Here is a 24,358-nt window from a genome sequence, read left to right as displayed (position 1 = left end):
ACGTTTAATGACTCATCTGGAGCACAAGTTTTGGTCAAGAAAACAAAGCGTCAAACAGACAGGCACAGTTACAACCTCCGCTAATGCACCTGAATGGATCTGTAAATGGATACACTCCACCTGTGTTTCACGTGGGTCAACTTGATGACATCACTGTTCTGCAAGCATTGTGTGTAGTTGAAAATGGCAAGTGGAGAAAATGAAACGCTGATAGAGAAGCCCCCTGTGTTTATCTTTTGTGGGAACATTTTCTTTTTGCAGTCAGTTACAACAGCGATAGTCAAAAGACATTTACAAAACAGGCACTGTTTGCAGACATCACTCGACACAAGTGCTGTATACTGGTAATATATGTCAATAATGCACGTGAGGGTTCGTTTAAAATGTGCACACAAGTTCTTCCCGTTTCCTCGTAGGGCTGTAATCTATCACGAGTGTCAATAATGCGCTTTGACTAATGCCATTAAGATGCCGTTATAGTAATACATTGATACATGATTAATCATTTACGCCGACATCACCCAGAGAAAGAGCCGCAAGTGAGCCGAAACTGCACACACTCCCTTCCATTTTTAAGCAGGCACTCGGTGCTAATTCGGACAGACATGAAACGATAACTAAAGTGTTTGGGGTGTTCATGTGGGATTTCAACGAATGATTAAAATACTCAAGCAGCATTATCACAACATCCCTTCTCATATGCATTCTAATAGCAAGGTTATTCCTTCTATAGTGATATACAGCTTCCGAATATTGAGAAGAGTTTGAGGTGCACTTTACGTTGATACATGTAGCGTATTAGTGCAGGTATTAAGTTAAAATTTTGATTTACTAATTAGAGGAATTTTATTTATTTATTTTTTAAGGACCCTGATGAAAATTAAACATGGTTTTACTATTGTAATATTGTAGTAACCATGACTGCTGGTTTTGATTTTGATTTTACTATATATTCTAACCATGACAGTAACCATGTTTATATTGTTGTTACTATGATTTTACTACAAATGCCATGGTTAAACTATGGTTACTGTTGTAAAACAATGATTGATATTTAAGGGCAAACCTGTTGAAGTGTTTACCAAATAGATTATTCTTTGGATTTGGCAGTAATTTGTTGTTGTTGTTGTTGTTGAACAAAGCAAATACTGAACCGTACTGAAACCGTGACCCTTAAACCGTGATACAAACCGAACCGTTACACCCCTAGAGCAGACGCAACAAGCACTTTCTCTGTGTGAGAAGATTTATGTGAAAATCATCACACAGAAATAACACGCATGCAATCTTCCAGCTAACTCTGGTGAGGAGGGGTATTGAACGGTGTGTAAATGTGCACGTGTGTCGAACATGTGCAGCGCGAGCAGACACAACGAGCGCTCTCTCTGTTGTGTTAGAAAATCACCACACAGAACAACACACATGTAATCTCCCAGCAATATCCGGCGAGGAGGGGAAGTGAACAGCATGTAAATGCCTGCTTGTCGACCATGTGCAGCATGAGCACACGCAACCAGTGCTTTGGCTATTGTGTAGAAAATCGGCACACAAAAACAACACACATGCAATCTCCCAGCAAACTCCGTCGAGGAGGGGAATTGAACAGCATGTAAATGTGTGTGCATGTCAAGCATGTGCAGCACGAGCAGATGCAACCAGCGCTTTCTTTATTGAGGTACAACATTGTTTAAGAACAAAACACACAAACACATTTGTCTGTCATCCCGGCATACCTGGCGAGGATGAGCAGCGTACGAATGTGGCGTCTCACAACGAGCCCATTTCTGTTTCTTGTGAGCACATTCTCTATTTGAACACAACACAAACTATTTGATGGCTTGGCTGACTTTGGCGGAGCCGGAACAGTGGGGGCAGGTTCTCCGCCGGGCGCTGATCTGAAATAGAGGGGTGAGTCATCGGACTGAGTCACCGGTGACTTTTTGTGACCTGCAGCACCATCTTGAGGCAACCACGAAATTTCATGTCACATCCATGACTCCATGTCACGTATCGGCTTGAGTCGACGGCTGGTTTTGAACGCGGTCCTCTGACTCTAAGGCAAACATTTAATGAGGCAAGTTAACACGCAAGCCGGATCTCCAGGAAGTGGAGTCTTTTGACGGCGGGACCACTGCAGGACCTCTCATCCAGGTGAGATATTTCCGACTCAGCTGGAGGGGGACACTGTAAACCTCAACCACCCGCGAGGGGATGCGAATCACCTCTTATCAGTGGCATGCGCACGCTCCTCACCCTCACTCGGGGAAGGGATGGCGACATCCTCCGTGGACTACTCCCTCAAATTTGATGCTGCGAGGGACATGACATCATCCCCATTGTCAGAACCACCAATGTGATAAGGCCGTGCACTCCAATAGAGGGCCGGAGTTCATCACGTGTATACTGTACTGGCGCAGATGCATCGGAAGATCGAAAGGATCCTGGGGCTTGCGCCGGCGCAGGATCTTCCTCGACTTCATCAAACTCAACCTCACGGCCCCGCAGTGCCTACCTGTGTGAACCCTCGGGATCTAACACAGAGGAGCTGGGTGGGAGGGCGCGGGAGGCAGGATCGTCCCTCAGAAAGAGGACTATCCTTGAGGGGAGCATCTGGAGACTCATGCCCTTGCAGTGAGGGCAGTCTGTCTCTATGAGAGCCACTTCGACGTGGGTGTGGCCCAGGCAGTGAACGCAGCTCTCATGTTCATCTGATGGTGGGATATGCCGCTCGCTTGCGGAACACTTGTGGAACGACATCTTGAAAAAGACATGACGCACGCAAGCGGCTCTTTATGTGATACATCAACATATTAATACGTATATATGAAAAGGATATAATATCTCCTGCCGGAACACTGCGGGAAGCAGGGGTGTCTCGCTAAAGTGCTGCATTGTTCAACGGCGAGTGTCTGAAGTGAAGAACACGTTCACAGAGAAGCATCTTCGATGTCAAGGCGGAGAGAATCTTTGCTGGAACACTGCAGGGGAGGGGTGAGTCTTCTCACTGCATGCACTGAATGGTACAGGCGATGAGTCGTTCTGTCCGCGTCTGCAGGGAAGTCCCGTCCGCTGGAGGGTGTCTGTCGACGGCGAAGAGAGGGATGTTCAAGACGAGATGATTGTCGTAGTCAAGACGAGACTATGTCGGTCTTGAAGAAAGAAATGGTGTTCGTGCACCCGCTTATATAGGCAAACTGCGCGCCTAAAGGGGCGGGGCTCAAACACCATTGCCAATCTCAGGATTGGCGTTATTGTACAAAAGCTCTTACTGCAATGTCGAGTGAACTGATTTGAAAGGTAACACAGCCCAGTATAAAAACTATAGATATCAATGGAAAGTCCCAACCATGATAGAAAAACAAATGTCTGTGTACAGTATGTGTGCTGGTTTGGCTATACTTGTGAGGGTCTAATTTTTGTCCTCATATTTGAATCATGTTGCAAAAACTGACTTGAGTGTATTTTGAAGTGCTCCTCAGTATTTGAAAAACTCATGAATCGACCAAATCATGTTTGGTTTTAAATTTAAAAATGTCAACTGGTTTGTGTGAAGATAAGGGGTAGATTTAGGATTTGAGGTTTAGCAAATATCATCACTTCATTATATAAACCATTGCTTCTATGAGATGTCCCCACTAATATATTGAAACCAACATGTGTCTGTGTGAAGGAGGCTCTCTCTAAAGCAGCAGGTAAGAAAAGCCGGATTCCAGTACAGTTGGATCTGGGTGACATGTTGGCGGCACTAGAGAAACAGCAGCAGGCCATGAGAGCTCGACAACTCAACAACACCAAACCACTGACTTATACAGGTACACATACATGCACACAAATTAAACCATTGTCTTAAGGCTAGGGATGTGCACGGTAACCGTTTTTAATATCTGTTAACCGCGATGGTTCGTGAACGGTTATTCGGTTTTTTGTCAGGTCTCTGGAATAAAGAACGTTAATTGAAATGGATATGCATCAAAATAACAGGGAATAAAGTCCACTGTGAGCCATGAGCTTAAATGGCACAATACATACATGTTAAAATGATAAAATCACTCAATAACGTCAAACAAAAATAATTAAATTGTCACTTCCTGCAACATAGTATTCTTCACAAAAGGAAATTTTGTCATTTAAGTGCAAAACCTGATGCTTTGCCCGGGCAGGTTCACATTTCCGTAAGGCAGCGAACACTAGTATTGTCAGTGGCGAAACCTCAGGGCCAGCAAAGCCTTCTCTGCTGGCCTAACATGCCTAATAAATAAATATTTTTTCATCCTTTCATTCTCATTCACCTTTTTGCCTACATATTTTCAATCACTTTCCACCCCTAATTCGTCTTCAAACGAATAGCAAAAAACGAAAAGTTTATCCAATCAGAATTTATTTCTTGATGCTTACAAGCCAAGCGTGATGGCTGTTTCACAAGTCGCATGCCTGAAGCTGAGCTCGTTAGCAGAAGCAGCGCGTGAGTCTGAGCTCCACCCCATTTGGTCTTCATAATTTCTTCATAATCCCTCAACAGTTCAGTGAATAGGCTTCTAATGTCAGCTTGTCAGATTCATCAGCCAATCAGATTGATTTATTTGTTCTTGGTGGGTGTGGTCTTTAGGATATGTCCCAGTCAAGCCCTTCTAGCTGGTTATGTGATGTATGTAATGTAATTTGAAAGCAAAGAGCATGAGATCCAGCTGACGAGTCGGCTGTCATCACTGCTACTATCGCCATTGAGAAAGAGATCCTTATGGATTTAAAAACCTAAGATGTAAACAGGAATGGATGGCTGATTTTCACTTTAAGCAAATTGGTAAGTGCTTTTTGCATTGTTATAGCAACATCAGGAGTTTTTAATTTACAAGTGTAGGCTGGCTGGAGCATTCAGTGTCTGTTCAAGTTTTAAAGTAACCATGTACACTTATGCAACAAAATATATTGTGAGCAACATTTAAATCACAAATATTATTAGATGGCTTTTTCCTGGATTAGACTTTTCTTGGTTTTGGCTTTCGTGCGTGGATGTGTTTTTAAAATGTCAATTGGTATTATTAGTTGACTGAGACATTATGTTTGATGTCCATAGGCATAGGGTGTCTTATTCATTGTGAAATGGTGTTTTCTAAATGGCATAAATTGCACAGAAGGCCTAGACTTAAAATGCACGGACCGTGCGTGGAGTCACTTTGTCCTCTTTGGGATGCTTTCATTTTTAAATGGTTAAACCAGTGTTCCCCAAAGTGTGAGGGGCACTGCAGGGGAGGTGCAGGGAGATGGTGGGATTGGAGAAGTCCATAGAAATAAATAAAAAATAGCTATATAATAATTATAATAATAATAATAATTATTATTATTAATAATAATAATAATAATAATAAGCGTAAACTTTGAAACATACTTCCAGAGTGATATATTTCAGCTGGACTGTTGAGTCTGTAGAGGACAGAGACTCTCAGTGAAGAGAGATGGCTGCCATGCCAGTTTGTTTTCTTGTTGTACATTTTTAAAGTGTTATTTAAAGCCACTGTTAGATCCTCTGCTTTTGTGAGAACAGGGTTTTTCCTGCATTGAACATTTTTCAGTGACTGACAAAGTGAAATTTCGGCCGCCGAAGCGAACTAAATGATATTCAAATTAATCTTGCTTTTGCCATTTTCATAAGCACTAAATATGCTTCTCATCAGGAACGTGATGAGCACGGGGTGCTTAAAGACTGGTTTCCCTGAGTGTTGTGTGATCCACCTAGAATCACACGTGAGACACGCTCTGCTCTATCCTACTGTATCTCTGGAGCGTGCAGGTGTACGCGCAATGTGCGTCAACCAGGCTTCCCTCGATACGTGAGCTCCGGTGACAGGATAGCGCAGAGCGGATCACATGACTGTCTCATTAAACTGGGCTTCTCTCAATATCGTGGCGCAGATGACAAAACTAATGCGACCCATTTGAACTCTTCATGAAAATTTTCTATTTTAAAAAGCTATGGAGCTATTCAACCATTTAAAATAACAGCTCTGACAAGGGAAAACACCTGGTCTTCACCAGCATCAATTACAAGACTTTTCACATCTACACATCAACATCACCCTTACTAACATTTATCACAGAAAACTAACAGAATGTTTCATTACAGCTGTGGAAGTTGTATTAAAAAAGTGGTTTGTATTTAAGCTATTATTTTTAAACAAATAAAAAGTTTATTTTTAAGAGACTAACTACCTAACTAACCACTGTAATGAAGAGCCATCCATGGTCTTTCTTGTGATTTATGGCATTACAAATGCAACTGTTAAACAATGAAAGAACTATGGTAAACAAAAGGGCATGTACAACATAGAATAAAAGTCTGTGCCTTTTATTACCAAACTCAAAACTTTAAAAACTTTTAATACATTTCCTGTTCTGATGATGTTTGAGATTAGGAAACAGACTGGTCTGGTATGGTGTCAGATATTTCTATAATCGAAATGATTCCCAAATCATTAAGTGTCTGGTAAAAGGAAAACAATATCTGTTTTGGAGTAGGAAACAAACATTTCTTCTATAGGAGCACAGTTCCCAAATTAGTAAAGTGGTTTACTCATGAATATTATAACTAGGCCTATAGAAATAAGGTGTTAAGTTCATTTGACTTCCCACAGCACTTTGCAGTACAAAAACTCTAAATTCAGAGGTTTCTAGATGCTTAGATGATCAAATAAATTATATTCATTACGAACATGAAATGCAACTACATATCTTAAATATTAATTGCAATTACGTAAAACAAACAAAAAAAACAAGTAAACTGCACGCACCACGACCGAAGACCATTTTTAACCCAGGAAAAACCCTGGAGAAGCATTTTTAATGTGCAGCACATTAACTATTTCGAAATTTAGTTATTAGTAATTAGTTACAATTACATTTGAACAAAATTACATCAACTTTAGTTTTATCTTTTGTATTCTTGTTTACAGAGACAATAAATAGATTTTTGTATGACTATGCAAAAATTACAACTCATTTTACTATGAAATGTGCATTTTACTATGACGTTTTTCGACTAGTAAAGGGGGGGGGGCTTGACTGAAAAAGTTTGGGAATGACTGGGCTAAACCTTTAACTTGTTAAATTATTGTCTGCACTCCAGAGCAAAAGGGAAAACATTGGCTTACTGTTTATTGAGCACTGAAACTTTGCCATGCGAATCATGTGTAAGAGTGTGCCAGTCACACAAAGTCATGCACCGCAACGAATTTAACACAACACAGGTGTCTTTTATAAGGAGGTGTGTTTATAAATATTGAATGTTCTTTTTAACTTGACATGGTGTCTAAAAAAACGCAATGGTAAAGGATGTCCGTCCAGCGCATTTAGATAGGAAAAACAATTGAGACGCACGCAAAGACACGTGTGAACAGCCCCTAACTTGGCCTACACTTGAAAAACTGACCTGAACCTGGCCCAACACCCGACGGTTTCTAAGATCCCTTTGGGATCGGGTCTGGTAGTAGACCTCTGTTGCATGTGTAGAATAACTGAATAGTAATTTTGGTATTCGAATATAGGCGCGATGAACGGTTAACCGATTAAGGACTATCTGTGCACATCTCTACTTAAGACCTATTCACACAAAGGCCCAAATCATCCCCTACGCAAGTAGGTTAATGCAAGCACTTCTAGATATGAAAGCTTGATTTCATGTGTCACAGTTTTCTAAAATGTGTCAGAATTAATTACGCGTAACGCAAGAACACTTTGTATTCTCACTGTTGCCACAAGGGTGCGCTAAAGCAGGCATTAGCGTCTTTTGAGGTCAGTTTTCTCTTTGAGTTAAAGTACATGGTGGAGAAACAGTTTGAAGAGAATCTTGAGCAAGTTAGTTGAAGTTAAACATGTCATGTTTATTACTTTCTACCTTAATAAGAACATCTGGTTTAATGACACAGACATTTGAAGGAAACACTATCGCCCCCTTGAGTAATGAGGTTTGTTACAGCCACTGTAACAAGAATGCATGTTAAGTATGCACAACAAGACTGCACGCTTGCAATGTGTTGGCCAAACATTCATGTCTGCGTAACATAGAGGTTGTTTCTGGCCTTAAAATGACACGACAAAGCAATTCAAAAAGTATTTTTCCGCACCAATATAATTTATATTCAATTAAAATTTGTCTTGTTGCAGTGAAAATTTGTGCTCGATGTGAATAGAGCTTAGAGGTACACACAGTAAAATGTATATACTGTATGTAATGAGATTTTCATGATGTGTGTGTGTGTGTGTGTGTGTGTGTGTGTGTGTGTTGGTCAGTTGGAACAATGGGCGCTCTACACAGTAAAGACAGTACTAGCAGCAGCAGTCGAGTGTCATACACCCCCCCACACAACATCCTGGACTCCAGCGCTCCCCGCATCAAGAGAGGAAAAGAACGAGAGATTCCCAGAGTCAAGAAGACCACCGCTATGAAGAAGGTACTCAAGAACACAAGACCATGACAGGATATGACATCACACAACACAACACTGAGCATGACAGGATATGATATCGCACAACATTAACATGCTTTTTGTTTGTAGATCATTCTGCAGGAGCGTGAGGTGAAGAAAGGCAAGGGTTCTGCTGATGTCACTGCATCTGGAGCTGATGAGCAGAGAGACAGTCTGAACTTCACCGACACACTCACACAAGAGCAAGATGGTACACTCACAAACACATACACACAAATCTATAAAAGACAGTTCCAGCTGCAAAAGTGAAGAGAGCGGCAGCTCTTATCTCTTCTGTGTTTGTGTTGTAGAGAACGGTCTTAGCGTTCCCAGTGATGCGTCTCTCTCTCCAGCGAGTCAGAATTCTCCATACAGCATCACGCCCATCTCTCAGGGGTCTCCGGCGAGCTCAGGAATCGGGAGTCCCATGGCTGCATCTGCCATCACCAAAATACACAGCCGCAGATTCAGAGAGTGAGTACACACACTTGGTTTCACTAAATTAGTGAGAGCATCAATTTAATTCAGCTGAGCCTAGTAGAAAGAAAAAGTTCTGCTTGGCAAAAATGAACAAAATTGAGGAAAAATTTCTTGTAGGGGTCAGAGATCATGGAGTTCACAGCTATAAAGAAAAAACTCCTGCTCACATTCTGTTTGTCACATCTGAGATGAGTCTTTGTGTCGCTCTTTCTAGAGTCTCTGGGTAGGTTTGACCTACCGTTCTACCATGTCCAGTAGGTTTGAAACAGTACAAAGCTCTGTTCTCATCAATGGAGTGTTTGCATGCTGTGACAACATGCTATAGGGGAATTTATATTGTACATCCTATTATGCATTTGTTTTTACGCAAAGCAGTTTTATGTTCAGTGAAGTGCCTGTATCCTGAAGTCCTGTCTCTGTCAGGTACTGTAATCAGGTGTTGAGTAAGGAGATCGATGAAAGCGTGACGCTGCTCCTGCAGGAGTTGGTGCGCTTCCAAGAGCGAGTGTATCAGAAGGAGCCGAGCAAAGCCAAAGCCAAACGCAGACTGGTGATGGGCCTCAGAGAGGTCACCAAACACATGAAACTACACAACATCAAGTGCGTCATCATCTCACCCAACTGTGAGAAGATCCAGGCCAAAGGTCAGGGAGAAACATACTGTACAAACTCAGTCCTTATACAACAACAATTAAGATGTGTAATTCTCTTCTACACGCAAAGTAACTCTGTTAAATCATACACTGTAGGCCAAAGGTTTGTGGACACCTGAACAGCAACATTCATATGTGCTTGTTGAACATTTAATTTAAAACCCACAGGGATTAATCTCACTCTGTGCTGCTGTAACTTCCACTCTTCTGGAAAGTCTTTCCATTTGATTTTAGAAATGGGAAATGGGATTTGCTCCCATTTAGAGACAAGAGGATCAGTGAGATTGATGTTGGGTGATGGACCCTGGCTAGCAGTCACGTCCAATTCATCCCAAAAGTGTTTAGTGGGGTTCAGGTCTGGGCTTTGTGCTGGCCAGTCAAGTCTTTCCACACCATACTCAGTACTAGTGCTGTCAACATGGCTGAGAAACTAAATTCTATTTTTTTTCACTGAAATATTTCCAATATTCCAATTATATTCAAATTTTAATGATATTATTTCAGGTAGTGGTAAAAATCTACAAGACATCTGATTTGATGTCCACAAGAAGGCACAACAAATCAAAGTTAACCACTCAGCACAGTTTTAGAGTGAATTATTTAATTTTTTTTATGCAAAGAACATATCTGGCTGTTAACAGATGTGTGTAAAATGATAGTCAAAGGATTTAGGCAGTTTATTTTGTCAAATATTAAGTAAAAAAATAAAAAGGGGAAAGAAGCCCTTCAAAATACGGTTCTATGTTAACTTAGTGTTACATATAAACCTATGTCGGTGCTCTAGTACTACCACGGACTCGAGCTTCATAATACCGGCGGTGCCACAGTGTTTTTCATTAAATATAGTTGTATGTACCTATTGCTTATGCAGCAAGATGCTGATAAGAAATCAAGGCATAGTCGAGACCGCCAAAGACCTCCAACTCTCGGGGCCCTTCACACCGAATTCGTCGGTCTATTTTATATGTAAGCATGCGCTAGATGGACATCTTTGACCCTTGTGCCATGTGTCACACTTTTTTCAGTGTCTCATGCAGTAATGATGCATTTATTTTCCAGACACTGTCAATTTAAAAGGAAATTCAACCTATAAAACACATCTTGAGATACCAGCTTTCTGTTTTATTCGTTGCACTGCGCCTGTTTAACCCCAATAATTTAAAGGAATATTCCGGGTTCAGTACAAGTTAAGCTCAATCGACAGCATTTGTGGCATAATGTTTATTATCACAAAAGTTATTTTTGACTCGTCTGTCCTTTTTAATTAAAAAGAAGCAAAAATCGAGCTGACAGTGAGGCACTTACAATGGAAGTCAATGGGGTTATTTTTTGGAGGGATTAAAGGCTGAAATGTGAAGCTTAAAATGTTATAAAAGCATTTACATTCATTCTTCTGTTAAAACTAATGTATTATTTGAGCTGTAAAGTTGTTTTAATTGTAATTTTTGTAGTTTTCTTAGGGTTTAAGGGTTTGTTAACATTTAGATCGTCAGCCAATGAAGTTTTAAAAACTTTACAAAGAAAAGGTTAGTTAGTGATTTTATCACATTAAAATCATGTTTACACACATATTGTTTGTCTTTTGACTAAACTTTTGAAACGGGGATTATTTTAACATTAACGGGTTGGACCCCATTCACTACTATTGTAAGTGTCTCACTGTAACCCAGTTTTTTTGTTTTTTTTTTGTGATAATCAGTATTATGCCACAAATGCTGTCGATTGAGCTTAACTTTTATTGAACCCGGAATATCCTTTAAGTTTTAATCAGTGCTTGGGACACATCCAAAATTAGAATGCGCACTTTAGCATTCAAATGTGCATTTTTATCTTAAATTCGGTGAATTCGGATTTTAATTTGACAGCCTTAGTCAGTACATTATATCTTTATGGACCTCGTTGTGTTATGGAATAGCCAAACAAGCTGGCCGACTACAAACGTTCTGATCAGAGCATGACGTCTTGACAGTTCTTCAGTAAATGAACCTCATTTGTCACTTGAGATGTCCACAAGCCCAGCAACTGAACAATTTTTTTCTGTACAAAAGCTTCAGCGTACTTTATAAAGGGTGAAGCGAATCATGTTGAACTCTTTCTCTCTGTGTGTGTGTGCGCGCACGCAGGTGGACTGGATGAGGCTCTATATAACGTGATAGCCATGGCGAGGGAACAGGAGATCCCGTTTGTGTTTGCTCTGGGCCGTAAAGCTCTGGGCCGCTGTGTGAATAAACTCGTTCCTGTGAGCGTAGTGGGGATATTTAACTACTCTGGAGCAGAGGTACACATACACATTCTCACACTATTACACATGCACACACTCTCGCACACCCCTGTATTTACACATTTACCAATTTGTATTTGTGGTGTATGTTTAGGGTCTGTTTAATAAGCTCATATCTCTGACGGAAGAGGCGCGGAGGGCTTATAAGGACATGGTAAATGCTCTGGAGCAGGAGCAGGCTGAGGAGGCCCTGAAGAATGTCAAGAAAGTCACACATCACATGGGCCACTCCAGAAACCCTTCTGCTGCCAGCGCCATCTCCTTCTGCAGCGTCATATCAGAACCCATATCAGAGGTCAACGAGAAGGAATACGGTAAAATGTGCACTTCAAAAACACTTAAGGGCCTGTTCAAACGTGGTTTTGCATCCGTCTGTTGCACCACATCTCGTTTTTTTAGCATCTCTTGAAGGAGCGCCATGTTTTTCAGAAGCCATGTCAAGTTAAAGGGTTAGTTCACCCCAAAATAAAAATTCAGTCATTGTTTACTCACCCATGTGTTGTTATAACCCCATTTGACTTTGAGAAATTTAAAAAAAAATGTTCTCACTGATGTCATGCAGTGGCAGTTTATCTCTACCTCAAGCTTCAAAAGGACACAAAAGTTTAATTCAGAAGTCTAATAAAGTGTTCCATGAGACTCAATTGTTATGAAAGCATACGATGAGGTTTGGTGAGAAACAAATAGAAATTCAATGTATTATTTAGTGAAATTGTTGACCGACCGTTGATCTCTGTGCTTTCGTGAGACTGCACGAGAGCCATCTGCCACGAGATGGGGCATTCAATTGAAAACTCATTTTTTTATCTTAAAAAGGTCTGCCACAGCGATATTAACAACAGAACACAACACAGCTGCACACAAACCAGAGAACCAAACTTAATAAAATGTTAAAAGAGTTTGTAGTCAGAGAATAGATGCATTTCTATGTGCAGCCTCATTTGTTTGAAACAGAGTTCTCAATCAAACAGAGAGAGATAGTCAGAGGAGGCTGAAGGCAGCTACAGTCACAACGTGTCCTAACCTGATGGCAAACGACACACAATAAAAGGTTTATTTTCTATGTTAATCAGAGTTTTTGTCCTAACCAGTCGTGACGAGTGACGTGCCATTCTGTCGATCGCTTGGTTTCTGTTTTCGGCATTGTGCTGGGAAACCCCATCCACTATGAACTGCCGCCAGTCCAGAAACTTTCTCATACAAGTATATTGAAGCCAGCATCTTACTAGCCAGTTAAAAACAACTTGATTTTGGCCCAAAATGTTTTGCTTCAAACAAATGAGGCTGGGCATAGAAATGCATCTTTTCTCCAACTACATACTCATCAGACATATTTAGTAAGTTCGGTTCTCTGGTTTGTGTGCAGCTGTGTTGTGTTCTGTTGTTTCTGTTGCTGTTGCTGTGCCAGTCCTGTTTTTAGATTGAATGCCCCATTTCACAAGCGGGGGCTACTTGAACTTGCTCTTGTGCAGTCTTATGAACGCGCAGAGGAGAGCAACGGTCGGTCAACAGTTACACTAAATAAAACATAAAATTTCGGATTGTTTCTCACCAAACCTCATTGTATGCTTTCAGAACAACCATGAGTGTCATTGAATAATTTATTAGACTTATGAATTATACTTTGGCGTCCTATTGAAGGTTGAAGAGGTGGTCACCATAAACTGCCATTGTATGACATCACTGAGCACAAAACTTTTTTGCAATTTCTCCCTTTGTGTTAAGAAAAAGAAAGACAAATGGGGTTATAACAACACAGGGGTGAGTAAACAATGACTGAATTTTCATTTTTGGGGGAAGTAACCCTTCAAAAAGAACTTTTTTTTTTTTTTTTTTTTTTTTTCTTTTTTTAATGCTTATTGGAACCACTTCATTTTGCTGTGCTGCATCCAGCTTTTTTTTTTTTTTTCACAAGAGCACGAACGGTCTGAAGGACTCCTTACACTGCAGTAAAAGCAGCTGGCATATTCAGTATACTGTTTTGCATATTGCTGTACAATATGGACGACAAAAAAAAAAATCATATAGCAAATGTTTTTTATTTTATAGATATTGTGATTTGCAATTTTTCTTTTTTTTTGCGATTTTGGCAGGTGTTTTTCCTTATTTATTTTTTTTACATTTTAATGCTAAATCTTTATTTTTTATCTTTATTTTTATATTAACCTTCCTGATTTCTGTTTTGTTTTTTTTGCTGGTACATTTTTTGCATTTTGCATTCTGATCAGTGACTTTTTGTCAGTGTAAAAAAAAAAAAAAAAAAGATTCTATGAATAAATATTAATTTTCTTTTTATAGTAATTACATCTAGTAATTTTTTTTAATTTTATTTTTTATTATTATTTCAGAATTGTATGAAACTATCAAATCTGTGGTTTACTCTCATTTCGGTTGACTTTCATTATAAAGAGTTTTCCTGAAATAAAGTGACAGCTCTTTTAAAAAACAAAAAACAAAAATGGTTTAAGTTTTCATCAGGTCTTGATCTAGCCATGAGTGAGTGACTGATGTGTTTTATGTGCTTTGTGCAGAGACCAACTGGAGGACAATGGTGGAGAACACAGACGCACCAGAACCGCTGGAATCTGAACCCAGCAGAGTGACCATTAAAGAGACAGAGGTCACGTCATCCCCTCCACAGCCAGCACCCAACCAGAACCCAAGCTCGAACACGAACCCTGCGGCCACTCGAGCTCCAGAGAAGGAGGAGTCTCGCACAGATGATCGTCTGGAGTGGGCGTCGCAGCAGAGCACCGAGACCGGCTCTCTAGACGGCAGCTGCCGAGACCTGCTCAACTCCTCCATCACCAGCACCACCAGCACACTGGTGCCCGGCATGCTGGAGGAGGAGGACGAGGATGAGGAGGAGGAAGAGGACTATACCCCCGAGCCCCTTTCAGTGCAGGTGCCCCCACTCAGCTGTAGGATTGAGTCGTGGGTCTCCAAAACACTGGAGAATCTGCAACTGCACAGACCGAGCGATGGCAGCACTGAAGATGAGGAAGATGAAGATGAGGAGGGGCATCTGAGCGATGAGGAAGAGCTCGAATCGTCTGATCTCGCTGAGCCAGCGGCGGATGACAAACAAACCCCCGAACCATCCACACATGCAGGCTGAGCGACCATACGCACCTCATTACCCAAAGTTTCAGTGTCACAAAACACAAACATTGACTCAGGAAATTGAAATGGACAGACCAACACACACACACACAGACACTCTGTAGCCGCACAGCTGTAAAGGAATACTTCACCCAAAATGAAAATTCATCATTTATTCACCTTCATGTTGTTTCAAACCTGTATGACTTACCTTCTTCTGTGGAACACAAGAGATGTTTATTCTGTTCATGCTGCTGTTTTCCATACAATAAAAGCATACAGTTAACAGGGACTGCCAAATAGGACAAAAAATGCTGTTCAAGAACCATAAAAGTTTGATTAAGCAGTCCATATGAATCATGTGCTATATTCCAAGTCATCTGAAATCCTACAATAGCTTTGTGTGAGGAACAGACCTAAATTTAAATTGTAATTCCCTGAAAATCTTCCCCTTTCCAGGAGCTCTCTAAACATCTTTTGTGTTCCACTGAAGAAAGAAAAGTCATACTGGTTTGGAACAAAACTCCTCATCCATTCCTCCACACACACACTTCTCTTTCTGCAGATTGCTGACGTGTCTGGACACATGGATGTGTGTTTTCTCACAGTCTCTTGTCTGAGTGTGTGTTTGCTTTAACAGCCAGCAAGAATCCAGTACATGCGACCTAAACAAATATAAACAATTAACAAAACCTGCGGACAAAAACACATCAGACAAGATGTGTGAGTGATTCGTGCAGAACTAATTTTATGAACATATGAACGAATCCTTGTTGTAAATAACATGTTTAAATGTTTCTAATACTCAGTCTTGTTCGCTTGTATTTATCGTGCTTGAATTAAATCAGATCAGCTGGTTTTGAGGGTGTTTCTTTGGTTTTATTTTTGTCTATCATTTATGTCGGAGTCTTTCAGGTGGATTTATTTTCTCCTGGTACTAGTTTTACTGGTTAGATCATTTTGTGCAGGTAGTTTATATTGGTAAATTGCTGTACTGTATACTGGTGCTTTTGGTTTGGGTGGCAGCAGTTTTGGGTCTGTATCAGCTGGTAAACTGATTTGGTTCAGCTGGACATAAGAACCATCAGTCACAGCTGCTGCAGCGACCCGTCCAATCAGAAATTGAACATCTGAACCTGAGTGAGTCTATTGAAAACATGGCAAGGTCACATTTCACTCCAAAAATACTTTAGGACCATTGAGATTTTTTGCATTGTAACATTTTCATGACAATTTAACATTTTCCTCCAAATTTGTATTATTCTCAAAGGTGATTCTTATTATATTCAGTACTGCAATATAATACTGTAAAATACAGTATGATAACTAATACATATGATTTTATTTAAATCAGCAGCAAAAATGATGTATAAATATTAATATAAAAAATATAATTATAGTACAGTAGCATTTCAGTAATGAGAGTTTTTTGGGAGTGTGTTTGTGATGCAATGTCACAATAAAAAGTTTTAATTGTTCTAAAAATAGGCCTCATTTTCCTTATGCAAAATAGAATTTCTTATTGTTTGATTTTTGGGGTAAAATATGAGCCATACATGTTCTCAACCGATTTCATGAGATTCCCCCCTGACTTCCACTGTGCGCATGTGTTATTCACTCTGATTTCCACTGGTTTTTCTCCTTCATCTTTAGTATTAACAGGTCTGAGTGTTTTTGAGGAAAGAATCATAAACCACTTTAAACTCCAAATGAAGGTTATCTGACAATATAATGGTGTTATCTCGGCAAATGTTTGTCATAATGTACATTCACGAAAATGATTTCATGGTAAAGGTATATATGAAAGGCTTAATAACTAATGTTAGGGTGAATTGAATGTTTTAAAGCTGTCAGATCCAATGAAATGCAACAGTAGTGACTGTTTTTCTCATGTAAACTGTTGAAATGTTCTGGAGCAACATCTCCGTGCAATAAGCTTCTTGTAGCAGAATTCTGACTCTGTTTGGGTCGGTGTGGAGCTAATGGATCTGTCTCTCTCTCTCTCTCTCTCTCTCTCTCTCTCTCTCTCTCGCTCTCTCTCTCTTTCTGTGTTTGGAGTGATTTTCATTGCCGTGTCTTTTGCACTATGTACATAATCGTGAACATGCTTTGGTAACTAATGTGAATCTAGCACTCATCTCTGATGTGTCATTTTTAGCATTTATTATGAAGTCACAGCGTCTTTTCATCTGTACATGCAGTAACTGTTGACTGATCGTTAATACAATTAAACTGTTTCCAGTAAACTACCTCCTCTACGATGTGTTTGACTCATTAAGTGTGTGAGTCATGTGAACTTGCAGGACGAAAGTGTGTTTGGAGGCTTAAAGGTGAAGAGTGTGTTTGGATGTTGAAATCCTATCCAAGTCAACATGAAACTGCTTTCGCCACACATTTTACTTCCATAATGTGATGCACTACCAAGTGAAACAGGAAATGCAATGAGAAACTGCTTTCGCCACACATTTTACTTCCATAAATGTGATGCAATTCCAAGTGAAACAGGAAATACAACGAGAAAGAAAATGTAAGGAGTGGCTTGGTTTTTATCCATCATGGGTTGATTGGATGGAGTCAGAGTTGAAAGTGAGTTTGCAGTGGATTGTGGAGGACTACTGCCCTCCTGAAAAGCCACCGCAATCCACTTTTGAGGAGGCTTTTTGACCCTCCAGAGCAGGGGTCGGCAACCTATGGCACGTGTGCCAGCATTGGCGTGCGGAGGGGTAATCACTAGCATGCCAGCAATGGCGAGAGAGGAGTAGACCATTTTATTTATATAAATTCTGCACCTGCATTCCAATCTACATCTTGTTGTCATTGTGGCAGACAAGCCACTTGTTCATCGGGAAAGGAGGAAGCAGGAACCAGGTTATCAACCAAAAAGACTTTAATTACAACTCAAACACTGATGCACGCACACACACAGCGGCTGCGTGTGTCTCTCTCTCGAACTGGTGTCCCCAGCTCCTCTTTATCCCTCTCCCGGCTGATGCAGCACCGGGCGTCCATCCTTATGGCCCGGCCATGCCCTCCTCGTGGTCACAGTAATCCTTTCTCATGATCACGTAGTGTGTTTTCATGAGCTGAATGGGAGGCTAAACGGAAAGTTCAAATGTGAGGAGACTCCAGTATACCCAACAGACTCGTGCAGCACGTGTAAGCCATTCGCACATCATGAGCCAGCAGCGCTTCACCTTCGGTTAATCGCGTGAGTAAACGTACCTGCTTTGCATCAGTCAGGTTGCGCGTCTATATTCCGTTTCATTCGTTTCTTTTTGCTTTCAGAACAACACGTGATGTAATAAGGAAAACACCACTATTAATCCTTGAGATTACCAATGTACCATTCAGGTACACCCTCCTTAAATCATCGTCACATTCAAAATTACATGAAACGATTAAAAAAGAAAACATAAACTCACATCATGGGGTTCAAAAATCAGTCTATTCCAAATATAAATTAAACCTGGAAATAAAGTTTCAGTATTTTAACATTTCTTTATAGTAACATGCACTGATGAATTGTGTTCAAAAAGTCCAACTTTTGGCACAACCAATGGCAAGAGTTTTGTGTGGGATTCAAAGGCATAGGTTTGATCTGAAAGTTGGTAGGGACATGTGGCAAGCTTTTTTTTAAATCTATTAGTTTATAGGGGTGTACCTAAAATACAAATGGAAATCCACCTGTGTAATCTCTGAGAACAATTAAAAAGTGCTTGTCTAGTAATCATAATCTACTGTGACTGGTGCATCCTTCCTGAACAGCTCAGAGAAAAGTAACAGGTGCCTTGTGACAAAGCCTTTTCTGCACTGATTCAGAAGACGTTGGACAATAATTTACACATTAATAATGATACTGAGAATTTTTAATTAATTTTTTTTTTTTTTTTTTTTTTTTTTTTTAAAAAGTTAAAATATTTTACAAGTGTTAAAATTGCCCAAATGTTGGATGGGACATTTTCAATTTTCTGAAAGTTGGTAGGGACATGTCCCTATCATCCCTATCTAAATCTGCGCCTATGGTGGGACTATCTTTAATAAACTGTTTAGCAGGAAATTGGCTAGTTTGTCCAAACAATGTCAAGTGGAGGAAGAGGTAGAAGTTAAGGATGGTTGGATCAATCCTTTAGTATTGATACTTCTGAGACTCATGTTGTATCAAGAGGAATGATCCTCACATAAAAATATCAATACTAAAGGTTATAACTAAACTAGTGATTTTATTATTTACCATGAAACTGATTGTGTTTCATAAGATTCAAAGCAACAAATAATAATACACAAATGGTTGTATATGAATGGCTCTATTACTCATTCCGCTCATCTAAATTAATGCACAGAAAAGCTGAGAGACACAAGTAGTCACAGAGAGCACTTAATCAGTGCTCGTTTGGTATAAATGTATTAAAGTTTAAAATAAATTTTCATTTAAAAGATTGAAGGATTAAAAAAAGTTCTGTTGTTGTTAATAAATAAATGATAGATTAAACAAAAATAGATGTCTAATGATTTGCAATTTAGGCCTGTAAATTAAAAAATGAAAAATGCTTTTAAATACAATGTTAAAAGGAATATTCCAGGTTCAATACAAGTTAAGCGCAATCGACAGCATTTGTGGCATAATATTGATTAACACAAAAATATATTTTGACTTGCCCTCCTTTTCTTTATTAAAAATATCTGGGTTATACTGAGGCATTTACAATGGAAGTGAATGGTGGCCAATTTTTGAACATTAAAATACACACTTTTTCAAAAGCATAGCCACAAGATGTAAACAATATGTCTTAACATGATTTTAGTGTGATAAAACTGCCTACTAACCTTTTCTGTTTAAAGTTATAGCCAATTTTACAAATTTGTTGTCATGACGATGTAATGTCAACAAACCCTAAAATGACTGTCACAACTTTACAGCTCAAATAATACAGGAGGGACGAGTCTAAATTATTTGTTGTGGATATCAACATTATGCCACAAATGCTGTCAATTGAGCTTAACTTGAAATGAAGAAGGAATATTCCTTTAAATGGATTAGATTACCCATTTTTGTCCTGAGAAATTGCACACAAAATCAATTTTCACGAGGTAGTGTATCGATATCAGCATTATTGGCTTTGACTACTTACGTGAGCGACTCGACATGAGAGGCGAAGGTAGAATCCAAATGCAGGAAGTTTATTCGGGAGAGGGCTCCCTCTGGCGGTCGGCTGAAGGGATACTAGCCTCATTCGTTACAACTTGGATCGTGGTATTATTGCCCATCCCTAGTAGAAGTGTTTTGGAAACCTGTTTGAAAAAGGTCATTATTTTTATAATCAGCTTTGGTGCCCATAGTGGTACAGAAATGTCACAAATCACCTTTAAATATATGAATAGAATAATAATCATATACTCCCCCTCTTGATGAGGATCATCTAAAGCAAGTTTTTTTTTGCCTTATTAGACAGATTACAGGAAACAGTAGGGGAGAAGAGAGGGAATGGGATCAGGAAAGGACTTCATAAGCTGGGAATCAAACTCAGGTCACCCACAAAGCATCCACATCACATGTGACAAGTGCAGACCGCTAGGCTATGACTATCTTAAGCATGTTTAAACATCAGCCCTGTCTGGCTAATATGCCAGTGTTTCAAATTATGAATGGGAATGTACTATCAGTCCTCTGTTTAGTTTTGGGTCATTAGGTTTTAGTTCTGATCACATTTGCTGAAAGATGTTAAAGTATTTTGTGCCTCTTTTAAAGAGTATATAATCGACGCGACGCCATACGAGGTTCGGACGTGTGAACGGCGAGCTCTGCGTACTTTGCAAGTTTTAATACTTTTTGTGTCGTAAACCGGTGAGATTCGATACACCCTGATCCTTAACTGTTCTAGGAAGACAATATGTAAAAAAATTCAAAATCCTCGGGCTCTGGAGACATTAAAAGATACGTGCTCAAGCTGACACCCCTGAGCAATAGGCTACAAGCCCGGGAGCCGATATGGCTGGAGAAGTGAGGGAAATTTGGCGAGAATTGTTGAACGTGTCGGCAATGCTGACGAAGGTCGTTGCTGACTTGGAGGATCTTGCTGTAATACGTTGATCGATCGCTGCCATGGAGACGAAATTCACTGAGGTGATTACAAGAGTGGGGGATGTCGTGAATCGGATTGATTATCTAGAGTCATCGGAGAGGGAATTATCTGCTAATCCGCTAGCGACCAATGTGGATTTGGAGCATGTCTGGGAGAAGATGGAGGACTTGGAGAACTGTAATCGGTGGAATAATGTCAGAATTGTTGGAATTCCTGAGGACGAAGAAGGTCGGAATATGGTGAAATTCCTGGACGGGCTCTTCCCGAGTCTGCTCGACATAACAGGCCATAAGCTGGAAATTGAGCGAGCTCACAGGGTTCCGGCTCGGCGATCCACTGAGGGAGACAGGCCCGATCAATTCAGGCCAAATTTCTGAGATCATCCGATAAAGATCTTGTGTTACGCGAGGCGAGGAGTAAAGGAAGGCTTTCTTGGAAGAAAAACAGAATCTTCTTGTTCCCAGACTTTGTGAATTCGACAAGAGAGAAACATGTTCGATTCAAGGAATGCAAGAAACTCTTACATCAACAGAAGGTCACTTTTGCACTGATGTTCCTGGCCAAATCGAGAATAGATACTAAGGATGGCCGCAAAATATATACATGTCCCCAGCAAGCGATGTCTTTCATAAAGTCAATGGACTGAGTAAGTTATTTTTTGGTACTCACATTGCAGCCAAGTGGACCGACTCACTGAACATTCACTTGATCATCCAAGGAAACTGGGTGCCTTTTTTGTTTCTTTCTGTGCTGGTTCCGCATAGCGGTTGGAGTTGTTTTGTGTAGTAGCACTCTTCGGGACAGTGTTGTGGATGAATGTGCACGTTCTTTGTGCTTATGCCTCCTATTGTTTGGAGTTTGTTTTGTGGAGTATTTCTTGCAGAACACTGGAGTGATTGGGTCATTTGTTGCACTCAGGTAACAGTCGAATGGGCCGGCTCACTGAACATTCATTTGACTGCCCGAGGAAACTGAACGGCCTTCTTTTTTTTTTTTTTTTTTTTGTTTTTGTGATGGTTCCGCTAGTGACTGGAGCTTGTTTTGTGGAGGAACACACCTTTGGGACAGTTATGTGGATGAATCTACATGTTCTTTGTGTTTATTCTGCCTATTGACTGGAGTTTGTTTTATAGATTATTTTCTGTTATGTAATTCTGTCTCACAAAATTTGTATAGAAACACCGGACTTGAGCAATCTGGGAAATGGGGCAGTTATTTGGCATTTTTGGGGGACTCTCGGGGAGGGGCTGTGGAGAGAGAAGCATAGTTTTAAATGTGTATGATTATTATTATTTTGTGTGTGTGTGTGTGTGTGTGTGTGTGTGTGTGTGTGTGTGTGTGTGTGTGTGTGTGTGTGTGTGTGTGTGTGTGTGCGTGTGCGTACTTATATGTGACCACAGGGATGTTTGTTGAGGGTCAAGGTGGGGTTGGTGATTGGGAGGGGGAGGGTTAATAGTGGGGATTAAATGTTGATTCAATGTATATATGTTTTGTTTTTCTTTGTTATCTGTATGAATCAATAAAAAATGTTAATCGGAAAAGAGTAAATAATCACAGCTGGCGGTGTCTAACTCTAGCAGCCATGAGATGGCACTCTTGTCTCAATGCAGTATAATAACCAGAGGAGAACAAAGCTGGCACAGATGTGAACTCAGAAAAAAAAAGTGCTGAGAGCAGAATTCAGCTGTTTCTAACAGATCTGTGGAGTATGACCTGAAATCACTTCCTTAAAGTTGGACAAAAGCTGCTTTGAAACAAAACCACTGCCATGACAGTAGAAATCTTTCCTTCTTGCTCAACACAAGTTAAATATCTTCTCGGCTGATGTCAGAGTTTGGGTGGAGGGCCTCTGCAGCTTCACTGTGCAGACACACATTAAACACACCTCACGTGAATCTCTCTCTCTCCCTCTCTGCTCTCAGGGCAGGTCTCGGCTGCGCTGGCGTGGTCGCTCCGCTGGCAGTGCTCACATGAAGGGGCTTTCCAGAATTCCTCAGCTGAAGACTGTCAGATTCAAACCAACTCTGTGTGCTGGACAGACCAGAACAAGAGACATAAAGAGTGAAAACAGAGTGAGGGTGACCTGCAGAAGTCACTGCCGAATGTTCTGGTGATTCTAGGTGGTTGTTTACTGGCTCAGGTCAAAGCAGTCAACCCCTAAGTCTCTATGATATTCTAAACCCATTTGCAAGAAACACTTTAGTTAAGAAAACCCTTTGTGATATTTGTAAGGCTGTTGTCACTAAGAGTTTTCTAGTAACTGGCTATGGTCCCTTCTTCAATGTAAGTCTATGGGATCTATTTTATCTGTCTTATCATCGCTCAGGTGAAAATCGTAAGTCTGATAACAAGCTGCATGATTTAAGGCAGTAGTCTTCAACCTTTAAGGCCAAGGACCCCTTTGTGGAAAGAAAATGGGGCAACGACCTGCTCTTACATATGGTGTAAAAATGAGCATTGCTTTTAAGTCTGAGCTATAACATGTATATAGTAGGAAGCTAAATATTTAAATTTGGCAAATTTGGACCATTGAGATTTTGTAGTGGGCCTGACTACCCATTGCAAAATGTCCTGTTGCTCATTGCTTGTCACATTCGTGACTTGTTGGGACAATAACTCATCACCGTAAAAGAGAGCGTTTATTGCTTGCCTTGTTAGGACAAAATTATAGGACGAATGGTTTGTTCAGATCACCATCAGCAATAGTAATAGTGATGCTTAACTTGACAAACACCATTAATAAACACTTTGATTAATGCAGAAGTGGACTGCACAGGTTTCTGGGGAAGTGTTTGAGTGAGTCAGACCAATCTTTCATACTAAGAGCATCCAAGAGAAACAGGCAGCTCACAGTCGACAGTATGATGAAAGGCTCTCCGTTTAGTCACACAGCGCAGAATTAAAACTGCGTTTGAAAACGTTACAGCTCATTTATTACAAATACACTGGAATGTCACCGCCCCAATTCCAGCGCAGACGCTTGGCTCAATTTGCTGCAGTGTTTTTCAAATCAAATATGTTTCCCAATCTGTGTCAAAGACCTGGTGAGCTTGGAGACTCTTGAAATGTTTAAGTTTTACTTGAATGCGTCAGAAGCTTCTTAAATAATGCAGCATGACCAAAATTTAAGAGGTTCCAGCACATTCAAGATGCTTAGAAGAGCTGTTATTTCCCCAGCATGCACTGCCTGAGGGCGGTAACGGTTTTGGAGTTCATGGTTTTGATTATCAGAGCTGACGCATGTCTGTGGTTTTTACCATGAGTTTTACCATCATCTGCTTTATACAGAATCCATAATCTGCT

General features: G+C 40.2%; 1 protein-coding gene across 4 annotated transcripts in view; it reads left to right on the top strand.

Moving 5' to 3' along the window:
- LOC127417197 (selenocysteine insertion sequence-binding protein 2-like) overlaps nucleotides 1-17,224 on the top strand; it is a 39,238-nt gene extending 22,014 nt beyond the window's left edge. For all 4 annotated transcript variants that reach the window (XM_051657035.1, XM_051657034.1, XM_051657036.1 and 1 more), the window contains 8 exons: nucleotides 3,671-3,812; nucleotides 8,284-8,444; nucleotides 8,550-8,670; nucleotides 8,771-8,933; nucleotides 9,363-9,583; nucleotides 11,716-11,870; nucleotides 11,968-12,187; nucleotides 14,405-17,224. In XM_051657035.1, coding sequence (XP_051512995.1) covers nucleotides 3,671-3,812; nucleotides 8,284-8,444; nucleotides 8,550-8,670; nucleotides 8,771-8,933; nucleotides 9,363-9,583; nucleotides 11,716-11,870; nucleotides 11,968-12,187; nucleotides 14,405-14,991 — 1,770 coding nt within the window. In that variant the 3' untranslated portion in view covers nucleotides 14,992-17,224. The remainder of the gene's footprint in view (nucleotides 1-3,670; nucleotides 3,813-8,283; nucleotides 8,445-8,549; nucleotides 8,671-8,770; nucleotides 8,934-9,362; nucleotides 9,584-11,715; nucleotides 11,871-11,967; nucleotides 12,188-14,404) is intronic.
- The last annotated feature ends 7,134 nt before the right edge of the window (nucleotides 17,225-24,358 follow it).

The sequence above is a fragment of the Myxocyprinus asiaticus genome, chromosome 26, assembly GCF_019703515.2.
Source record: "Myxocyprinus asiaticus isolate MX2 ecotype Aquarium Trade chromosome 26, UBuf_Myxa_2, whole genome shotgun sequence".
NCBI lineage: Eukaryota > Metazoa > Chordata > Actinopteri > Cypriniformes > Catostomidae > Myxocyprinus > Myxocyprinus asiaticus.
The sequence above is the reverse complement of the archived record's forward strand: the minus strand, read 5'-3'. Positions and strand labels throughout refer to the sequence as shown.